The 21,033-nt window shown below is 39.0% G+C and overlaps 1 protein-coding gene across 11 annotated transcripts in view; it reads right to left on the reverse strand.

The window, feature by feature from the left end:
- Positions 1–21,033, reverse strand: part of Dock7 (dedicator of cytokinesis 7) — a 259,531-nt gene that overhangs the window by 152,571 nt on the left and 85,927 nt on the right. For all 11 annotated transcript variants that reach the window (XM_045148866.1, XM_045148865.1, XM_045148864.1 and 8 more), the window contains exons 11-14: positions 20,061–20,226; positions 10,276–10,418; positions 5,345–5,438; positions 4,180–4,342 (exon numbers count right to left, since the gene is read on the reverse strand). In XM_045148866.1, the coding sequence (XP_045004801.1) occupies positions 4,180–4,342; positions 5,345–5,438; positions 10,276–10,418; positions 20,061–20,226 (566 nt within the window). The remainder of the gene's footprint in view (positions 1–4,179; positions 4,343–5,344; positions 5,439–10,275; positions 10,419–20,060; positions 20,227–21,033) is intronic.

Consider the following 21,033-nt stretch of genomic DNA (forward strand, 5'->3'; position numbering starts at 1 on the left):
CTCAAGTCTTCATAAGGTGAAGCTCCCTCAGCATTCTAGAAAATCTGAAGCATAATCAAGAGTTCAACCTAAAACATAAGAACTACTTCTCTAAACTCATGTTGAGCCTCAAAAACATGACATACCTAACATTAGTTTTATTTGAAAGTGCAATAAACTGAGATTTTAAAAACATAATATTGCTATGTTTATCTTCAAAGAAACAACCAAGCCTCAGCCTACATACTCCACATGTCAGTACAGTAACCTCCAAACCTACACCAAGAGACTGTGATTAGAGAGATGCTGTGTCTAATGGCCTGGTGAATGATCGTCTTTAAATATATGTACATAATTTTCAAAACTTGCTTCTACTACCTGCACGAGACCATCATAATAGGAGGAAAAGATCATGACGTCAAAATAAAAGAGAGACTGACTGAGATGGGGAGGGGGGATATGATGGAGAATGGAGTTTTAAAGGGGAAAGTGAAGGGAGGGAGGGAATTACCATGGGATATTTTTTATAATCATGGAAGTTGTTAATAAAAATTTGAAAAGAAAAAAATAACTTGCTCTTACCTATCAGTCTTCACATACCATTAAGTAGATAATTTGTATAAATGCTTCCTAACAAAATATTTTAATTATCTGGAAAGGTGAACAAATTGCCTTTCCAGAGGATGCTCTTGGTTCTAGAAGTTGAACTCTTTCCCCTGGTTCCTGGAATAATATTCTACCACTTTCAGATACAAGCCCTGACTTTTCCAAAATCCTCATGGCAGTGTCAAGATGCTAGAAAAATGTTTAACAGTTAAGGCGCTTGCCTGCAAACCCAAAGGACCTAGGTTCGATTCCTCAGGACCCACGTAAGCCAGATGCACAAGAGGCACATGCATCTGGGGCTTGTTTGCAACAAGTAGAGGCCCTTGCCCTATCTTTCTCTCTCTGCCTCTTTCTGTCTGTCAAATCAATCAACCAATCAATAAAAAGGAATATCAATTAGAATAAAAGTCAGGGTGGTACATCTTGGACAAAATCAAAATAGTGTGTGTGGCAATTAAATCAGACATCTCCGAACAGAAAAAAACACAGATCAATATTATCTAAGGCAGGGATCACTGATATAAATGGGAGAAATTCTCCATAATTCAGAAAAATTCAGAATGCAGAAAACTAACCCCAACAGTATTAGCAGCATATAAAACTTTGACATATGTTTATATCCCAACTGCTGTATACATCTAAAAGTCTGTGGATTCTTGCTACCACTTAGAAAATATACTTGCTGGGCTGGGTGTGGTGGTGCACGCTTTTAATCCCAGCTCTTAAGAATTAGAGGCAGGAGGACTGCTGTGAGTCTGAGGCCAGCTTGGGGCTACAGAGTGAGTTCCAGGTCAGCCTGGGCTAGAGTGAGACCATACCTCAAAACAAAAAAAAAAAGCCGGGCGTGGTGGTGCACGCCTTTAATCCCAGCACTTGGGAGGCAGAGGTGGGAGGATTATTGAGAGTTCGAGGCCACCCTGCGACTACATAGTTAATTCCAGGTCAGCCTGGACCAGAGTGAGACACTATCTCAAAAAACCAAAAAAAAAAGAAAGAAAGAAAGAAAGGGAAAAAAAGAAGGAAGGAAGGGAGGGAGGAAGGGAAGGAGAGAAAAGAAAAAGGAAATACACTTGCTTTTACATATGAGGCTACATTGTGTTAACTCAATAATAAAAAAATGACACAACTTTAATATTTACAACGTATTATTTCATGCACTTAAGTACATGATTTAAAAAAAAAAAAAAAAAGGATCAGGGCCGAAGAGATGGCTTAGTGGTTTAGGTACTTGCCTATGAAGCCTAAGGACCCAGGTTTGATTCCCCAGTACCCACATAAGGCAGATGTACAAGGTGCTGCATGTTTCTGGAGTTTGTTTGCAGGGGCTAGAAGCCCTGGTGTGCCCATTCTCTCTGTCTGCAGCTTCCTCCCTCCCTCCCTCCTTCTTCTCTCTCTCTCTCTCTCTCTCTCTCTCTGTCTCTCTCTCTCAAACAAATAAAAAACAAAAAGATCACGGGATCCATATACATGAACAGAGGAAAAACTGGGGCTTCAGTGTCAAAGGGAGATTTCCCATCATACATGAACTAGTAATGAGAAATATGTATTCCAGGGCTGTGATGTTGTGAAAGAAAGATTACAATTTGGTCTATAGTATAAGTTTATTAATCTACTCAAAAGAAAAGATAAAATTATAAATACATTTTAAAATTACATTTGTTTCTGTGGGTTATGTTTCTGCAATCTCTCTCTGTTAAGAGTACATGCCACACATTCACAAATTAGATGACAAAGTAACTACTGGCAGGCTACTAATGCAACAAGGATGGCAATAGCAATAGTATTCTCTTTGCAGTTATAAATGTTTGGAATTTTATAGAATATAACTTAACTACATTCAGATCAGCCTGCAGATTTCCTACAGGTTATTAAGAGATGTGGAGAGAAAATAACTGACCTCCAAGGGAAGAGTCATAGCCATCTACTTCTTTTTACTTTGTTTCTCATAGTGGTGGTTACCATATCTATACCAAAGCATTCATCCTTCCACTCTTAGTAGTACCATGTGTTAGCTAGACTTTTCTTTTTCTAACTAGATAGAAAAACAAAGATACAAAAGTTCAACAGGTGATTACAACTAAGGGAAATGCTTAACACTCCTGCCAAGAATATCATGTGCTATGTGGACATGTCCCTTACAAAGTAGATGTCAATAAAACCGAAGCCATTTGCCCAATTAGATGTACCTTGATCTATTACAACTCAAATGTCACAGTAATGGGCAAGGAACAATTTGAAATACAAGTAACATTGCAAGGGACCTACTATCTACCTTTCTGATGATATCTTTAGCAAAGGAACTTCCCCACAAGTAAGAAAAGGGCTTACTATTTATTTATCATGATGTAACCATTTCACTGGGTTCTTTTTTTCCTTTTTGTGTTTGTTTTTTTTTAAATGTAGAGTTTCACTCTAGCTCAGGTTGACCTGGAACTTCCTCTGCAGTCCCAATCTGGCCTTCAACTCACAGAAATCTCCTACCTTGTCTCCTGAGTGCTGAGATTAAAGGTATGAACCACCATCCTAGCTGGATCTTTCTTACAAGCTGTGGTAGCATATGTACTTCTTTGTTAAAACCATCATTTTATGTAAACCCCACTTGTTTGGCTCCCTAGGAAAATGCCATTCATTTCCTGATTGCTACCATATCTCCACACATCTTCATTTACCCCAGAAATAATCTGAAAAGACCAGGTCCCTCCTGAGCTAACAACCTTACTCAAAAGCAGGTGACCAACTGCATGGAGGAAGGAGTCAAGCAAAACTTGTTATTTAAATGTGAAAACCTCCAACTTAGAGGGCACGTTGGTATATAACAGTAATCTCAGAACTTGGGAGGAAGAGACAGAGGGACAGTGAGTCTGAGCTACCATGGGCTACATGGAATAACTCTTCTTAGTCCTTATTCTCTTAAGTACTCTTGGATATACCTTGGAAAATTATTTGTATTACTTTGTTTCTTTGTAAAGCTACACACATACAAAATTTTAAGTTATATGTGTAGTTCTTGTAATATTTCTACTTGACAGTCTTGTTCTGCACAGTGACTTACACTAGGCCCTGACAGACAAGCAATACTAATTTTACTAGTAACAAACATTTGAGGCGGTATCTTGATGAAAGAGTTCACATGTTTAACCAAACAGACCAGGAATCACCTCTGGCCACCACCACACTAGCATGGATGCTTGACAATAGTTTTAATTTCTCAATTGCTAAGTGCCACAGTGCATATGAGGTAAGTGACACACAGTAAAGTTCATTACCAAATAGTTATGAATAAAGCGGTACAGAAAGAGTGAAAGAGGTGACACATACACAGTAGGTTTTGGAAAATTTCATTTGGGTTTTACTTTAATAACAGAATATACAAGATTGAGTCAGAAGTGGTGACATACACCTTTAATCCCAGCACTTGGGAGGCTGAGGAAGAAGGATCTCTGTGAGTTTGAGGCCAGCCTCTGGGACTACAAAATGAATATTCTAGGTCAGCCAGGGCTAGAAAGACCCTACCTCAAAAAAAAAAAAAAAAAGAAGAAGAAGAAGAACATACAGTATTGCATCTCAGGATTTTTGAAAACTGTAACTTCTTACCTGTAAGTAGTGTTTGGAACATAGACATCCCTGGCAGGAAACTCTAAGATTTCTCTGGTGGGTCTGACTCTACTGTCAGGGTAAAGTTTCACTTGAAGCAGCTCTGGGGTGAGGCAATAATGGGGATTTTCAGGTGCAGGAGAGATGTCTATCTTCAGCTGAGCTGCACATAAAAATACATTGTGAAATGCATGTGAAGTGAATAAATGAAAACACAGTGACTACTACACTCTGTCAGAGGTCTTTCTCAGAAGCTCAGATGTTAAAGGCTTTGTCACTAGCATATGGCACCACCAGGAGGTGCTGGAGCCATTAGGGGATAGGGCTTAGGAAGAGGATGTTAGGTCACTGGGGGTGTGCCTATGAGGCAGTACTAAGGGTTTCTCCTTTCTTATTTTTCTACATCATGAGATGAGCAGCTTTATTCCACCATATGCCCCTTGTCATAACGTTCTGCCTCACCATGGGCTCAAGAGTAACAAAGCAACCCAACCCAGGCGAAATCTGACATTTGAGTCAAAAGCTAACTAACACAATGATGAAAATATTTTAGGAAGGATATAGGTAATATTTGTCAAGAATCTGGGATGGACAATATAGACAAAATTACTATGAGTTTAGACCTCTAAGTCATTTTATGTTATCAGGTCTAAAATTTAAAGACACACTTACATGCATAAGTGAAAGTAAAATTCTAAATGCTATCTGAATGAATGAGAAGTAAGAACTATAGGAAGGAAAGACAGAGAAATGGGATCTAGCAGAGGACCAAGCCAAAATTTCAAGATCAAGTGAATTAATTTTCATCTGATAGACTTGTATTTTACCCAGACATGTTATTTTTGTTTGGCATATTTCAAAACAGTTTCATTCTTAGAGGTTGGCTTCAAACCTAATATGAATCCATTACAAAATATTTAATCTTCCATGTTCACTTTGTTACATCTGGAAAGCCACACATTCTCATTTTAGAACTCGAATTATCAAAGGTGGTAAATAAATCCTGACTCCAAAATATTAGACCACATGACAGCTGATGAGATGAGGAAAATCCATTAGCACTGAGCAGAGAAATACATATGTGCCAGGTAAGTGAGAAACAGGTACACATCCCGCACATCATACATAAGTGGTGGTACTCATGTCATTCATGAACTGAAAATACCTGTAATGGGTCTCAGCCGCCGTAAGACTGAAGATGGCCTTCTCATGTCAGCAAGGAACTTGTACAGATCTTCATCACTTAAGCGATCTCCTTCCTGATTTCAGTGATGGAGAAAAAAGTATTTGACAAAGCAAATATAGCGGATAGGAAATAAATTTATACTGTTTTCAAATAAGTATTCACTCTCACCTATAATGCATCAGAATGAAAAATTAATGTACTTAGAAGTATAAATACCTTCCTGACTTCTGTCTTTTTTCTTCAAGTTTTAAGAAGATCTAAGATACTGTAAATCTTTTTAATTTATGTACTGAGTTATGGCCCATTATTGGTGCCTATAAAGTACTAAAGAACACTATAAAATATAGGAAGACAATATAACCTAAAGGTAGGTGAAAAATAAAAAGGAAAAATGAGAAAATAGGCATAAAACAAAAACCAGACAAATATAAGACTATATGACAGTCATAAATTTGCTACAATTTAATTCTTATATATCTTGTTAACTTTACATTCCCAAAGTTCTCAAATGCACAATCTGTAGATTGGCTAAATTTCACAAAAAGAAACAAAAGTAAAAACACTGCTGTTAAGGAAAAACACAACTATCCTAGCAGAAAATCAGAAAGCTACTGCAAATACTCTTAGCCAATGAGGTAACTAAAATAGCTAGGGTTGACTTTATTTTATTGGGGTTCATCTTTAACCTAGTCCATATTTTTGGCATTTTATTGTCATGCTTGAGTTCCATGCTGCATCCTTTTATATTTGGTACTGAACATATTCAAGGCATTTGTTACTGTAAGCTCACACTGAGCCCTGTCCCACTTGCTCATTATCACATTAGGAACAGCAGACAAGTCCTTCATTAAGCCATTACTTAGGGAAATAACTTTTACTTTCTAAGTGGTCATTATTTTTTATTAGTAACTCTGAAATAATTTTTTATTTTTACTAAATTATGATTACAGAATGTGACTGTATGAAATTTTTCAGGGACCCAATAAAATTCTTGTTAATGTTTGATCTGAAGGCCAGTGAGATACCTCAGCAGGTAAGAGTACCTCATGCCCAAACATGAAGGCCTGGATTAGCCTGAGGCAGCCTGAGCTCAATTCCCCAGCACCCATGTAAACAGCTGGCTGCAGCAATGCACATGTATAACCCCAGTCCTATGGAAAGCAGAGACCAAAGAATTGTTGGAGCTTTCAAGAGTGGTAAGCACCAACAGCAGTGAGACTCCATCTCAAGGAAACAATGTGAGGTGGAGACACCCAACATTCTCTTCTTATAACTGCACGTGTATACATCTATATACCACATGCCACTGACATCACACATAATACACACACACACATGCAAAAAATGCTGAATTACTTGTATTCACTTATTGTGTTAAATTACATTACTAGACTCCATTCTGTGTTTCTATGCCTTCTGCTGGGTGGGGCATAATTGCCTTTCCTATGTTTGGCCATGTACCTTGCTTTGAGCAATGAGCAAGTATGATGTAAACAGAGACTTGGAAAGCATTCACGCCATCTTTTACCTCTTTTTAATTTCTACCACTGGCTAGAAGATGGAAAAGTTGATAGTCTTCCCAGAAGCCAGTAAAGATGGGCTTAGTCAGGCAATCTCCAACACATAAATGAGCCTAGCTCACCGGGGTGGTCCAGCTGACGTTTCTTCACCCCAATTTGTTTACTGCTATGTATTCCTGCCTACCAATGTATACAACAAATGAATCACAAACATTGTGTGGGTTTGCTTTTGCTTTAAAATCTCTAGGTAATAATTTTGACTTGATTCATTTAATATGCTGACATGATTACTATATCATCACAACTGTGGATAGCAGGCTCTTAGAATGTGAAGGAGGGGACTTGTATCTCACATATTTATGCCTGGAGTTCTATTTTCTTATGACTAAAAAATGCGGTCTTTTACAAAATTATCATCTGTGTGATGCATGATTTTCTAGCTATTTAAAAATACTTACAAAAATAACACATATTCATAGCTAAATATATTTTAGTAAGGAATTGTAGAAAGCCAAATGCAGTTCTTTCTAGTGCCATCTCTCCAGTAATCATTTATTTGAAGTTATCATAAATATTGTGCTAGCACACAGCTGCTTCTATTCCAAACACCATCTCCTAATGTGTAATGACACAGTAGGGGATTACAGATAATCATAAACTGTACTTTCAAAGTACAAGAAAAATATGCTGAAAGTTTTCACAACAAAAAAGTAACATGTCTCAGGAGATAGAATGTATAAACTACTTAAACATTACACAATGCATACACAAAATGAAACACTATATATATTACCATTTCTGTGGACAATCTGTTATTTTTATATAGGTTAAAATACATTTAGTTTTAAAAGTTTTACATGTTAAATTTTAAAAGTGCGTATGTGTAGTGTGTGCATGTTTGTGTGTGAAAATACACACGTGTGGGTATATATGTATGTGTGTATGTATGCAAAGGCCAGAGGTTGATGACATCATGTGTCATCCTTAACTACTTTCCACTTTATTTTTTTAATGTTTTATTTATTTATTTATTTATTTGACAGAGAAAGAGAGAGACAGAGAGATAGAGAGAGAATGGGCATGCCAGGAATCCTACATATGAACTCCAGACACATGCGCACCCTTATGTATCTGGCTAACGTGGGTCCTGGGGAATTGAACCTGGGCCCTTTGGCTTTGCAGAAAAACACCTTCATTGCTAACCCATCCCTCCAGTCTCCACTTTATTTTTGAGACAGGGTCTCTCATTGAGTCTAAAGCTTACCAATGTGACTATACTACCTACCCAGGAAACCCCGGCAGTCCTGCTGTCTCCACCTCCCCAATGCTAGGATTATAGGTCCACACTGCTAGACCTGGGTGCTAGAGATCAGAACTCAGCAAGCACTTACCCACTGAGCCATCTTCCCTGCCCTAAATTATATTTTAAAAAGAAATTCTATTAAATGGTAAATGTTGGGCTGGAGAGATGGCTTAGTGGTTTAAGCGCTTGCCTGTGAAGCCTAAGGACCCTGGTTTGAGGCTCAATTCCCCAAGACCCACGTTAGCCAGATGCACAAGGGGACACATGTGTCTGGTGTTCGTTTGCAGTGCCTAGAGGCCCTGGCATGCCCATTTTCTCTCTCTCTCTCTCTCTCTCTGTCACTCTCAAATAAATAAATAAAAATTTAAAAAACAGTAAATGTTTAAAAAATATTTGCTACATAAATAAGACGTAAGTGGAAGACTTGTTCATTTAACTATACAGGGACATTTCAATGGTACGGCAGGCTGAAGAAGCAAAAAGAAACCTATATAAATAGCAAGAGACTTGACAGAGCAGCTAAAGAAGTAACACAGGGAAATGTCATAGTGGTGTGTCATGGTATCAGGTGAACCTACTGCTCAGGTTCCAGAACTACATTTAGTCTATCACTCCATCCAAGTAATACTCTCTATGGTCTCCTCTAGTCACTTTGTTCTAGGTTATACTCTCTATGGTCTTCTCTATTTACTTCCTTTACTACTGGCTATAACAGAAGCTTATACGTGAGTCATTTTTCACTTTCTTCCCTACACATACATAGTACACTCTCTCAGAGCTGCTGCTGGAAGGTGGTGGTCATATGGATTTTGTCAATTCAAAGTGCATTTTATCCTTATCCTCTCAAGTTGTAACAGTAAGTCAGGAAATTCTCCTCTTACTCAGAATAACGCCGTAACACCTTAAAAGGAGGAATTTGAAGATAATTCTCAGCATCTTCCTTTTATCTGCTCCAAAATATGAGCCTGGTACATTTCTCTGGCTTGTCACATTAATCCAAGCTTTCTCTCTCTTCTTGTATGGTTCTGGTCATCTCCTCTGGTTTGTCACATTAAGATAAGTTTTACCTTCACTCTTATGTGGCTCTGGTCATCTACAACATATTTTCACTTTTTTCTGACCTTGACTCACAGTATAAAGCCATTTTACATTAAAATCTAGTGTGTGTGTGTGTGTGTGTGTGTGTGTGTGTGTGTGTGTGTGTGGTGTATCCAGGGATGGGGACTCTATGAAGCAATATTTAAGCTCAATATGACACACTCTTTTTTTCTGTTCTACTATGTTTTTAACCTGAATGTTATCTACCAAACAGATTTCCATTAATACAGATAGGTCCTAAATGGCATTTGACTTAAAGTGAACAGAACAAGTTTACCAAAAAAAAGGTGCCTTTGATATGCAAATTTACCTCTTCACTACTGACTGTGTTTTAGCACAGAAATACACTACAAGGTCCTGAAAGTTCTATTTCATGCACTATATGCATGATACTTAAGGTCAGAAAGAAAGACCTGGCGAGTGACACATACAGTCACTGGTGAGAAAGAAAAATTGAAAAAAATTTACTGGTATAATTGAGGAATAAAGTACATATGTGAAAGATTTATTCTGATGCATTAAAATGTCAAGGGAAATATTTATATAAATTTAAAAATAAAACAAGTACAATATAAATGATTTCATATTCTTGTAATTTTTATTCTTTTTAAAAAAAATTTTTGTTTATTTTTATTTATTTATTTGAGAGTGACAGAGAGAGAAACAGGCAGATAGAGAGTGAATGGGCATGCCAGGACCTCTAGCCACTGCAAACAAACTCCAGATGCATGCACTACCTTGTGCATCTGGCTTGTGTGGGTCCTGGGGAATTGAGTCTCGAAACAGGGTCTTTAGACTTCACAGGCAAGTGCTTAAGCAGTAAACCATCTCTCCAGCCCTAATTTTTATTCTTAATATTCATTTTTGTTCTTAAAGATTGAAGTTCTTAAAATAATACTAATACACATGCATGAAACATTTACTCCTCTCCTGAAACAGAAATTCATGTGCAAACATGCCCCTAGAACTTCTACATGATAGAACAATACCTGCTTAAAAAAATTTGTCACTGTGAGAGTAGCAGGACGGAAGCTGGTCAGGTTGCAGGTATCATCCCCACTTGTTGTCCTTTCAAGTGACCGTCTACCAACAATACTGGAATTCCTTCTTTCTGACCAAGATCCTTTGCGTTCTACCAAGGGGGGGGAAAAGATATTCATTACCATGAAATTTCAAATTTGTTGGACAGTAGTTTTCCCAATCTATGGAAGACTTCATTAAAGTTGAAAATTATATTTTACTCAGCATAATAGTTAAACTAGAAAAATTTCACTTCTGGGACAAATAAAAAAAAGTACTGTATCAGGATTTTCGGGTTTTCTTTTCTACAATTTTACCAGTTTAAAAATGAGTCTCTAACAATAAAGACCTACATGTACAAACAACAAAAAAACATCAAAAGTATTAATACTAAGAGTTTCCAGGGAGGAATTTTGAATTTACCACAGTAGAAATTTTAGTCATGATATGATGGTTTAAATAACCCTCAACCTGAGCACTTGAGTTTAAAATAAATTCAGAAGAAAAAAATGCATTCAAAATCTTGGCAGGATAATAATTTTTTAATTTTATTTTTATTTATTTTATTTGAGAGAGAGAAAGAGATACAGAAATAAGCAGATAGAGAGAGAGAGAGAATGGGCACACAAGGGCCTCCAGCCACTGCATATGAACTCCAGATGCATGTGCCCCCTTGTGCATCTGGCTTGCACAGGTCCTGGGGAGTTGAACCTGGATCCTTTGGCTTTGCAGGCAAATGCCTTAACCACTAAGCCATCTCTCCAGCCCAGGATAATAATTCTTGTCTGATGGTACTAAAATCCAAGCCCAGGGCAACACACAAAGATAATCCAATATTGTAGAGTAATAGAAAACTAGGTGGAAGACCAACAAAGGAAAGATTTGAAAAATAAATACAAAAACCTGACCACTGACATTTACATACTACTCTTAGTAAGCACAAGCAGAACACATATCCATCTTGAGCAATTATAGAACATTGTCCAAGACAATCTATAGGGTAAGACATACAATAAGTGGTCAGAGTGCTTGCCATGCAAGCATGTAGACCTGAGTTCAGTAGACCAGCACCCATGTAAAGTGCCAGACATGATAGTATGAGCCTATAATTCTAGCCCTGAGGTAGCATACACAGGAGGCCCCTCAGAATTGCCTATCTTGTCAAGATGAAGAGGTGAATTCCTAGATCAGTAAGAGCCCCTACCTCAAAATCAAGTGGAGAGCAACAGAAGACACTCAGCATCCATCTGTGATCTCCACACAAACCTGCTCACTCACTTGCATTCACATGCATACACCTCCACACAAGTATACATGCAAAAAAATACAATGAAGCCAATAGCAAAATATATTCCCTATAAATAAAAAAATAAAGAATTAACAAAAAAGAAACCTATGTATGTGAAAATGAAAAAGCACACTTCTAATTAGCATGGGGAAAGAAAGTTCACAAGGGAAATCAGATGATAAAAATGTATGAAAATAGAACACACCAAAATGTGTAGAATGCTGTTAAAGCAGTGTGCAGAGGGAAATTAATAGCAACAAATGCGAGTAATTGTAATAACGAGAATCTCAGCTCAGCCTGTTGGACTTGACTTGTGATCCCAGCAATATAAAAGCTAAAAAGAAAGAGGATTACTGTGCTGGCAAGACGACTGAGCAGTTAAGGCACTTGCCTGTGAAGCCTAAGGATCAAGGATTGACTCTACAGTACCTACCTAACCCAGATGTACAACATGGTATATGCATCTACAGTTCATTTCCAGTGTAGCTAGAGGACAAGACCAGCCCATTCTATCTCTGAACCTCTCTCTCAAGTAAATAAATAAAAATTTTAAAAGGAAGATCAAAAATATGAAGCTAGTTTGTACTATATAACAAGACTCTATCTCAAAAAAAAAATAGAAAAATTGTCAAATCAGTAAGGAATATAAGCTCACACTTCAAGAAACTACTTAAGAGCTGGAACTTCTGGGTAAAACGGCAGATTAGGCTTTGTCAGTGAATCCAAAAAAGGAAAAGGGGTATCATAATACATGAAATGCTATTTTCCTGCAAGAGACAAGATCTGTGAATGAACTTGTTAAACCAGGTGAGCAGAAGCAAGAGGGAACTGCTAATCAGTGAGAACTGGTCGGAGCCTAGCACATAACTGACCTGCCAGTGAAGGCAGTGAAAACTGCAGGGAAGGGCGTCTCCCTGCACTCATCAGCCTTGTGTGATCAGAAGAACCCAAAGCAGAGGATGGGAAAGTGGCTGAGCTCCATGGGAGACACCACCAGGCAACATCTTACAAGCTCTTCTTGCCCATACACCAGGGCCAGCACAGAGCCAGTTGGTCCCTTCGCCACACAGCACTCAGCCCAGCAGGTACAGCAGAGCCATGTCTGGAGTGTAACAGGAGAGAACTGTCCTCAAAGCTCAGTGCATGCTGAAGGAGTCCTCAGAGAAAGAGCCACACCTAGACAGCTTGGTAATGCCTTGATTTAGATGAACACAAAGAGCAAAAATAAATAAACTTCCCTTCGTCAGTGGGAAAGACTAGGGGAAAAGACATTATGACAGGAACTGAGAAAGGGATCAAAGAAAGTCCAGCGGGGAGCCAACAACTGAGTGTATTTCTCCACCCAGCTCTCTTTCCCTCCATACCTAGTCCATTTTAACAACTTCATTTTAACACCCAGCTCAACCCCGTACCCTCCTGTCCTTTTAATGCTTTTATTTTTTACTTTTTTTTTTTCTGAGTTTTGTTTTGTTATTAACTTTTTTTTCTCTTTTTTTTCCTTTATATATTCTTCTCCCAAAGAACATAGTCTGGTCTGGTCTGCAGGCTCTCCAAGCCTCTACCTCCAGAAAGATGGACAATTCCACATTATCTGCAAGCCTATCTATACCTCTCTACAAAGTTTTCTCGTTCTATACCAATTTGTTTATTTTGCTTCTACAGCTTCGCTTCCCTCTCTACTTACACTGACCTCCTCTGCCTTTTATATATTATCCTAATACTAACCACATTCTGTGGTAATTTTTCCTTCTTTTTTCTTTCCTTTCATATATAGAATTACTAATATATTAATACAAGCAATACGGGCTGGAGAGATGGCTTAGTAGTTAAGTGCTTGCCTGTGAAGCCTAAGGACACTGGTTCGAGGCTCAGTTCCCCAAGACCCACATTAGCCAGATGCACAAGGGGGCGCACGCATCTGGAGTTCGTTTGCAGTGGCTGGAAGCCCTGGTGTGCCCATTCTCTCTCCCTATCTCTCTCTCCTCTTTCTCTCTCTCTGTCATTCTCAAATAAATAAATAAATACGAATGAACAAAAAAATCTAAAAAAAAATACAAGCAATACTATCAATGTCCCTTTCCTCGCTGAAACAACTAGCACTTATGGTGTGATGGTTTTACATTTGTCTATAACTATTTTCACAATGGGTCTATACCTCAATAGTGGCTGTTATTACAAACAAGATTCTACTTGTTACCAGTTTAACAAAATCTATATTAATACCTCAAGCCAAGCCCTCCTGAACATAGTGCAGTCTTCCACTGAAAGGAAAAAAAGTAACCTAAAAATAAAGACATCAACCAACAACTTAACTCTTGATAGGAAAATCCCAGTGCAAAAAAAAAAAAAAAAAAAAAGGGGGGGGGGGAAGAAAGGGAGAGATGAAAAGGAAAGGAAAAAAACCCCATAATTAGCATGAAGTCAAGACAACATGTTTGCTCTAAAATCTGTCGATCCAGAGTAATGGCCCTGATGAAAAAGAAAAAATTCCAGACAAAGAATAAAACACTGTTGATAACTATGTTCTAAGAAATGAAAAAAAAAAACTAAGAGAATACACATAGCCAAATAAAATGTCAATGGAAAGTAGGAAACTCAATAGAAATACTTAAGAAAAACAAACTAAAATGATGCTAGAAATGAAAAATGTCAAATAAGAAGCACACTAGGAAGCATCACCAACAGATCATGAGAAAAGCAGACGATTATGGATTAAAGAAGATGTAGAGGAATGGGGACATGCAATCAAAAAAATTTTTAAATGTCCAAATGAAACATTAAATGCCCAAATAAAACACGTAAGATTTTTGGGACAGAATGAAAAAACAAATCTATGAATTGTAGGTATAAAAAAAGGAACTCCATGCCAACAAACAATATTTTCAATAGAACTATAGTAAAAAAGTCACAAAACAAGGGGAAGAGAAGTCCATCCAGGTATTTAGAGGTAAACAGAACATCAGATAGACAGGATCAGAAAAGAAAGTCACCACATCACAGTGCAGCTGAAACACTAAATATGTATAGCAAAGAAAGTATATTAAGAAATGAAGTAGAGGGGTGGAGAGATGGCTTAGCGGTTAAGCGCTTGCCTGTGAAGCCTAAGGACCTCGGTTCGAGGCTCGGTTCCCCAGGTCCCACGTTAGCCAGATGCACAAGGGGGCGCACGCGTCTGGAGTTCGTTTGCAGAGGCTGGAAGCCCTGGTGTGCCCATTCTCTCTCTCCCTCTATCTGCCTTTCTCTCTCTGTCGCTCTCAAATAAATAATTAATTAAAAAAAAAAAAAAGAAATGAAGTAGGAAAACAAGAGGTCACACATAAAGGCAACAGATTAACAGATGATTCCAAGCTGAAGTGCTTAGAAGGATGTATTTCAAGTACTGAAATAGCACAACTGCCAATTGAAAGTACTGTACCCATCAAAACTATCACCTAATTTTTGCTAAAGATGGTAAAAATACACACTGGAAAAAAGATAGCACCTTCAACAACTATGTTGAGAAAACTGAATGTTTACATGTAGATCTTTATCTCTTGCCCTGAATAAAAATCAATTCCAAATGGATCAAGAAAACAAATAACAAATCCTGGGGAGGGTTTGTGAACTCTTCTACTGTTGGTGTGAGTGAAAAATGGTACAATCATAATGGATATCAGTGTGGAGGTTACTCAAAAAGCTAAATATTCCATTACCTTATGATGCAGCTATATCATTTCTGGGTGTATACCTTAAGACTCTATGCTTTAGAGATACTTGCTCATCCATGTTTATTGCTGCTCTATTCATAATAGCTAAGAAATGGAACCAACCTAAATGCCTATTAACTGATGAGTGGATAAAGATGATGTAGTGGAATTTTATTCAGCAGTGAAGAAAAATACGACATTTTTCAGGAAAGTGGGTAAAACTGGAAAATGTTCTGAGCAAAGTAACCCACAGACACAGACACAGAAAAACAATCTCCACATTTCTCCCTCATATACAGACCCTAGTTGTGAATTTTTAGATTTGTGTGTTTATTGGATTGAGTTTTGGTAGAGGCCATGAAGCTAGACAGGTGAGGCCATGGAAGGAAAGGTTTTTGGTGGGGTGTAGCAGAACACAATATGAAAGAAAAGGGAGTGGAGAGTAGAGCAGGAGTTTTAAGGAGGGAAGTGGGCAGGAGGATGGAGGAGAGGATTTGTTGGGTGCACCAAAGCTTCTTGCTGCTGCAAATGAACTCCAGATGCATGAGCCACTTTGAGCATCTGCCTTTCCATGGATGCTGGGGAATCAAACCCAGGTCATTAGGCTTTGCAAGCAAGTACCTTATTTCCTAGCCCCAAATACCATTCTAGTGAAAAAAACTAAAGGTATTTGCTTACAGGTTAGGAATGAAACAAGGATATCAATTTCTGCTACTTTACCTTAACAATATACAGTATGTTGTAGTAAAGATAATTAGAAAAAAAATTAAGAATTTTAAGAATCCAGGCCAGATATGGTGACACACACCTTTAATCACAGCATTTGGGAGGCAGAGGTAGGAGGACTGCCATGAGTTCGAGGCCACCCTGAGACTAAATAGTGAATTCTAGGTCAGCCTGAGCTAGAGTACGCCCTACCTTGAAAAACTGAAAGAAAGAAAGAAAGAAAGAAAGAAAGAAAGAAAGAAAGAAAGAAAGAAAGAAAGAAAGAAAGAAAGAAAAAAGAAGGAAGGAAGGCAGGCAGGCAGGCAGGCAGGCAGGCAAAAGGAAAGAGAAAGAAAGAAGAATCCAAGGACCCCCAGAGATGAAAGTGCTGGCTGCATATGAAGGAGGACCTGAGTTCAGTCCCCACATCCACATAGAAAGCTGGAGATGGCTACAGAGATCTGTAACACCTGCACTGTGGGGGACAGAAACAGGTAGACAGGTAAGGCTCACTGGTCATCCAGCATAAGTGAAATTCCTTAAGCTCTAGAGTCAGTGAGAGACTCAAACTCAAGGAAATATGATGGAAGAGCAATAGAGGGGGGAGCACTGTTCTCCTCTGGCCTCCAACCCTTGTACACAAGCATGTCCACCACACATACTATGACAAATCCAAAGACAAGCGATAAGAAATGCTGGCAAAGCGCCACATGTTTTCTCTCATATGTGGATCCTAGCTACAGATGACTGGGCTTCTGCGTGAGAATGAAAATACTTAGTAGCAGAGGCCAGTAAGTTGAAAAGGAGACATAAAGGGTGGAGAAAGGAAGGGAGGAGGATACTTAATAGGTTGATATTGTATATATGTAATTACAATGATTGTAATGGGGAGGTAATATGATGGAGAATGGAATTTCAAATGGGAAAGTGTGGGGGTGGGGAGGGAGGGAATTACCATGGGATATATTTTATAATCATGGAAAATGTTAATAAAAATTAAAAAAAAAAAGAAATGCTGGCAATGATGTGGAAAAGTTGAAATTTTGTACACTGGTGTTATGAGCATGTAAGGACCAGCATATGGTCCAGGGCCAGTTTAGGATAAACAAGTTTGTTGTGAGAGTAAAAAGTGCAAAGTCAAAGCTTGTAAAAAACAAAACTAAGACTAAGCTGTGTGCGGTGACATAGTAGAGATCAGCAGGTGTGTGTGTGGAACTCTAGATAAGTAGTGGAAGGTATAAAAACCCCAGCTGCTCAGCAACCGTTGTCTCAGTCTTCCCGACACTATGACTGACTGAAAGGTTGCTCAGCAGTCTGGACCGAGACCTCCGTGAGACGCATCACCAATCCGAATTCATCTGCCCGACACGCTGTCCGAACGATCAAGACTCGGCTTGAAACACCACGAACCGAGAAAACACCGCGAACCCGCAGCACGGACTCCGCGTTGCCAGGTCGTAAAGCATCCGAGACGTCGCAACCCAAGTCTCGCGTTACTAGGTCGTAAAGCATCCGGGACATCGCAACCCAAGTCTTGCGTTACTAGGCTGTAAAGCGTCCGAGACGTCGCAAGCCAAGTCTCGCGTTACTGCAACCCAAGTCTCGCGTTATCAGGTTGTATACATGTTAGACTCGTTAGAAATATTCTTGTGTTAGTAGTGATGAATATGATTTGGTTATATATTATATTAGCTATAATATTAGTTGTGATAGTTTGGACTTGCTTGTGTGTGACTTTCATCCCAGTAAACTCCTTTGCAAGTATACCAGTGTCTCCGTATCATTGACCTTCGTGGGCGGAATCCTCTCAACCAATCATCTTGAGAGTGCTCGCGACAACTGGTAGTCAAATCTTGTAGACTACTGCCATGATGGAAGATAATCTGATAATTCCTCATGACATTAAATAAAGATTTCGCATATGATGCAGCAGTTCATACCTAATTATATATTCAAGAAAAATAAAAACGTATCTACATGAGTCTTTGGTTGTGAACTTGATCAGATTAGGAATCCACAGGCATTTCTATCTGGTGAGTCTCTGAGATTGCTTCCAGGAAGGATTGACTAAAGGAGTGAAAGACCCAGAAACCAGACTGGTGACATGACAGGCTTCAGTAGGCACTGTCCCGGCTAGGCCTAAATTTCAAATTCCTGCTTAGAGTGAGGACCCGAGTCAGCCCCTAGACATGTACAGGCATGCCCAAGACTTATCCCTTCAGCTTCTCTGCCCCAGCCAATCAAAAGAATACAAGTACAAACCGGGCGTGGTGGCGCACGCCTTTAATCCCAGCACTCGGGAGGCAGAGGTAGGAGGATCGCCATGAGTTCGAGGCCACCCTGAGACTACAGAGTTAATCCCAGGTCAGCCTGGACCAGAGTGAGACCCTACCTTGAAAAACCAAAAAAAAAGAATACAAGTACAGTTACTGTTTAAACCAACCAATCATGTAACAGCCCCCTACTTCCTTGTTCAAATCCCTATAAAAACCCTGCCTCCTACTACTCAGGGCTCTTGTACAGAGCCACTGCACTGGTGAAGTCATCCAAGCTTAAACCCGAAATAAAGCTCCTTGCCTTTGCATACGTGTTTGGTTCTCTTTGGTGGTCACTGGGGGTGCCGAGAACTGGGCATAACAGTAGGACTGGGACTTGTTGAGGCATCCAGCCATATGGACTGAGCTGCTAACAGGTTCCTTGACTCTAGAGCCTGCAGACTGTTATTGTTGGACTGCTGTAAGCTAATCCAATAAATTCTCTTTTTAATGCAATTCAGTCTGTGGGATCTCTTCCTCTAGAGAACCCAGACTAAAACACTTTATTTATTTGCAAACAGAGAAGGGAGAGGGAAACAGAGAGAGAGAGAGAGAGACAGAAAATATGCCAGGGCCTGCTGCCACTGCAAATAAACTCCACAATCATGCATCACATTGTTCATGTAGCTTTATGTGGGTACTGGAGATCAAACCTGGGCCAGTAGGTTTTGAAAGCAAGTGCCTTTAGCCACTAAGCAATCTTCCTAGCCAAAAGAACAAATTTTAAAAATTAAAAACAAAGAACATTGCACAGGCTATAAGGAAGGCTCTTTTTCATACATGAGTATATGTAGATGTAATGGATAAGGAAATGTTATAAAAGAAATGTTACCTGTGATATGCAGAATGTGGTACCTTACAAATGTTACCTTTGTTATGCAGAGTACCAGGCCATCTGCTTGAATGAGATAACTACCTCTAACCTTTTTTTTTTCCTTCTCCTTTGTAACTAGGTCTGTGACTATTGTCACATAGACTTCTTTAGCAATTTGTCCTTATAAGCCCTGACCAGATGTAACTGGGGGCTGCACTCTCAAGTTCCTGGCTCAAAGTATAGTCCTGGCCAGAAATAAATGCCTCTATTTATTAATATCATATTTGTGTCGGACTAATAAATCTGAGTGACTCTGAGACCTATTACATAGAGAACTGTGGCATGTGTGTGGATGTACAGGCGCATGTGGGACGGAGGTCAAAGGAGGACTTCCTTGTCCTCCTCTACTGCTCCTTGGTGTGTTTCTTAAGATGAGTCTCTCACTCTGGGGCTACTGCTGTTTTTGTTTGTTTGTTTGAGTTTTTTTTTTGGGTCAGCAAGCCCCAGCAATATTCTGGTCTCTGCCCCCATGGATTGGAGTTACAGATGTACATGGCCACACCTAGCTGTTTTGTTAGGTATAAGGGAGCTGAACTCTAATGGTCTCACCCTGTCAAAACCACAATCTGAAGCTACAAGTACTCCTCTATTTTTATTTTTATTTTTATTTTTTTGGTTTTTCGAGGTAGGGTCTCACTCCAGCCCAGGCTGACCTGGAATTCACTATGTAGTCTCAGGGTGGCCTCAAACTCATGGTGATCCTCCTACTTCTGCCTCCCGAGTGCTGGGATTAGAGGCGTGCGCCACCACACCCCCGCTAGTACTCTTAACCATTAAGCCATCTCCCCAGCCCAAGGTAATCCTTTATGAGAAAAAAAAAAAAATATATATATATATATATATATATATATATTAAATTTGGAAGTAATTTATATAAAACTTATACCTCCAGTATTAATTTCTACTTCTGTGGAATCTCTTTCTAGGCTCCCAGCACTGCTCACGATGTTCATTAGATGGATGGCAGTCCAGGCAAAAGGCATGCGGTACTTCCCAAGTCTCTGACAGAACTGATCGGCTTGAATTTTCAGCTTCTCCAATTTTTCCTTATTCTGAAAAACAGAGTTTTATACATAATTATACTTGAAAGAAATCACTTAAAGGTAAGTAAACAGTATGTCAAGGGTTAGGTGAAAGTTTTTAATCCAAGCCGGGTGTGTGCTGCATGCCTATAATCCCAGCACTTTGGAGGCAGAGGTAGGAGGATCACCATGAGTTCGAGGCAACCCTGAAACTACATAGTGAATTCCAGGTCAGCCTGAGCTACAGTAAGACCCTACCTCAAACAAAACAAATCAACACAAAAAGGCTTTTAATCCTTTGCAAAGATGGAAAAATGATGTAGGGCTAGGGATATAGTTCAATAATAAGCATGCTTGTGCTTGCTTGACTGCCGCACAAAGGCTCTGCCTGGGTTCCATCCCCAGTACTAGTGGGGAGGAGTATCTTTCAGGTCTTAAGACATAAAATATTACTGCAGCAATGTATCTCATTCATTCTAAAAGGTACCTGTAGAGCAAGTCATTGAAATTTCTCTGTGTGATGATGTCATCTTAGAAAAAAAAAGAGCAGTAGGTGTCAAGCATGCTCATGTACTGCAAGCAAAGAAAGCACCACATGATCTCCTCAGCCAACAGCTATAAAATAACTCTAGGTTAGGATGTGACAAAATTGTACACTGTAAAAGATGGCAGTAGCTGAGTTAAGGTTAAATAGTCCATAATTTACAGCAATCATAAGGGGGGGAGTACGAAAGTCATGGGCCAATGATAAACATGTGCAGAACTATAATAAAAGAAGCAAAGATAAAAACTATTACAAGACAAATAAACTCTGGAAAATGACTAATGATTCAACTG

This window comes from Jaculus jaculus, chromosome 5 (assembly GCF_020740685.1).
Source record: "Jaculus jaculus isolate mJacJac1 chromosome 5, mJacJac1.mat.Y.cur, whole genome shotgun sequence".
Classification (NCBI taxonomy): Eukaryota; Metazoa; Chordata; class Mammalia; order Rodentia; family Dipodidae; genus Jaculus; species Jaculus jaculus.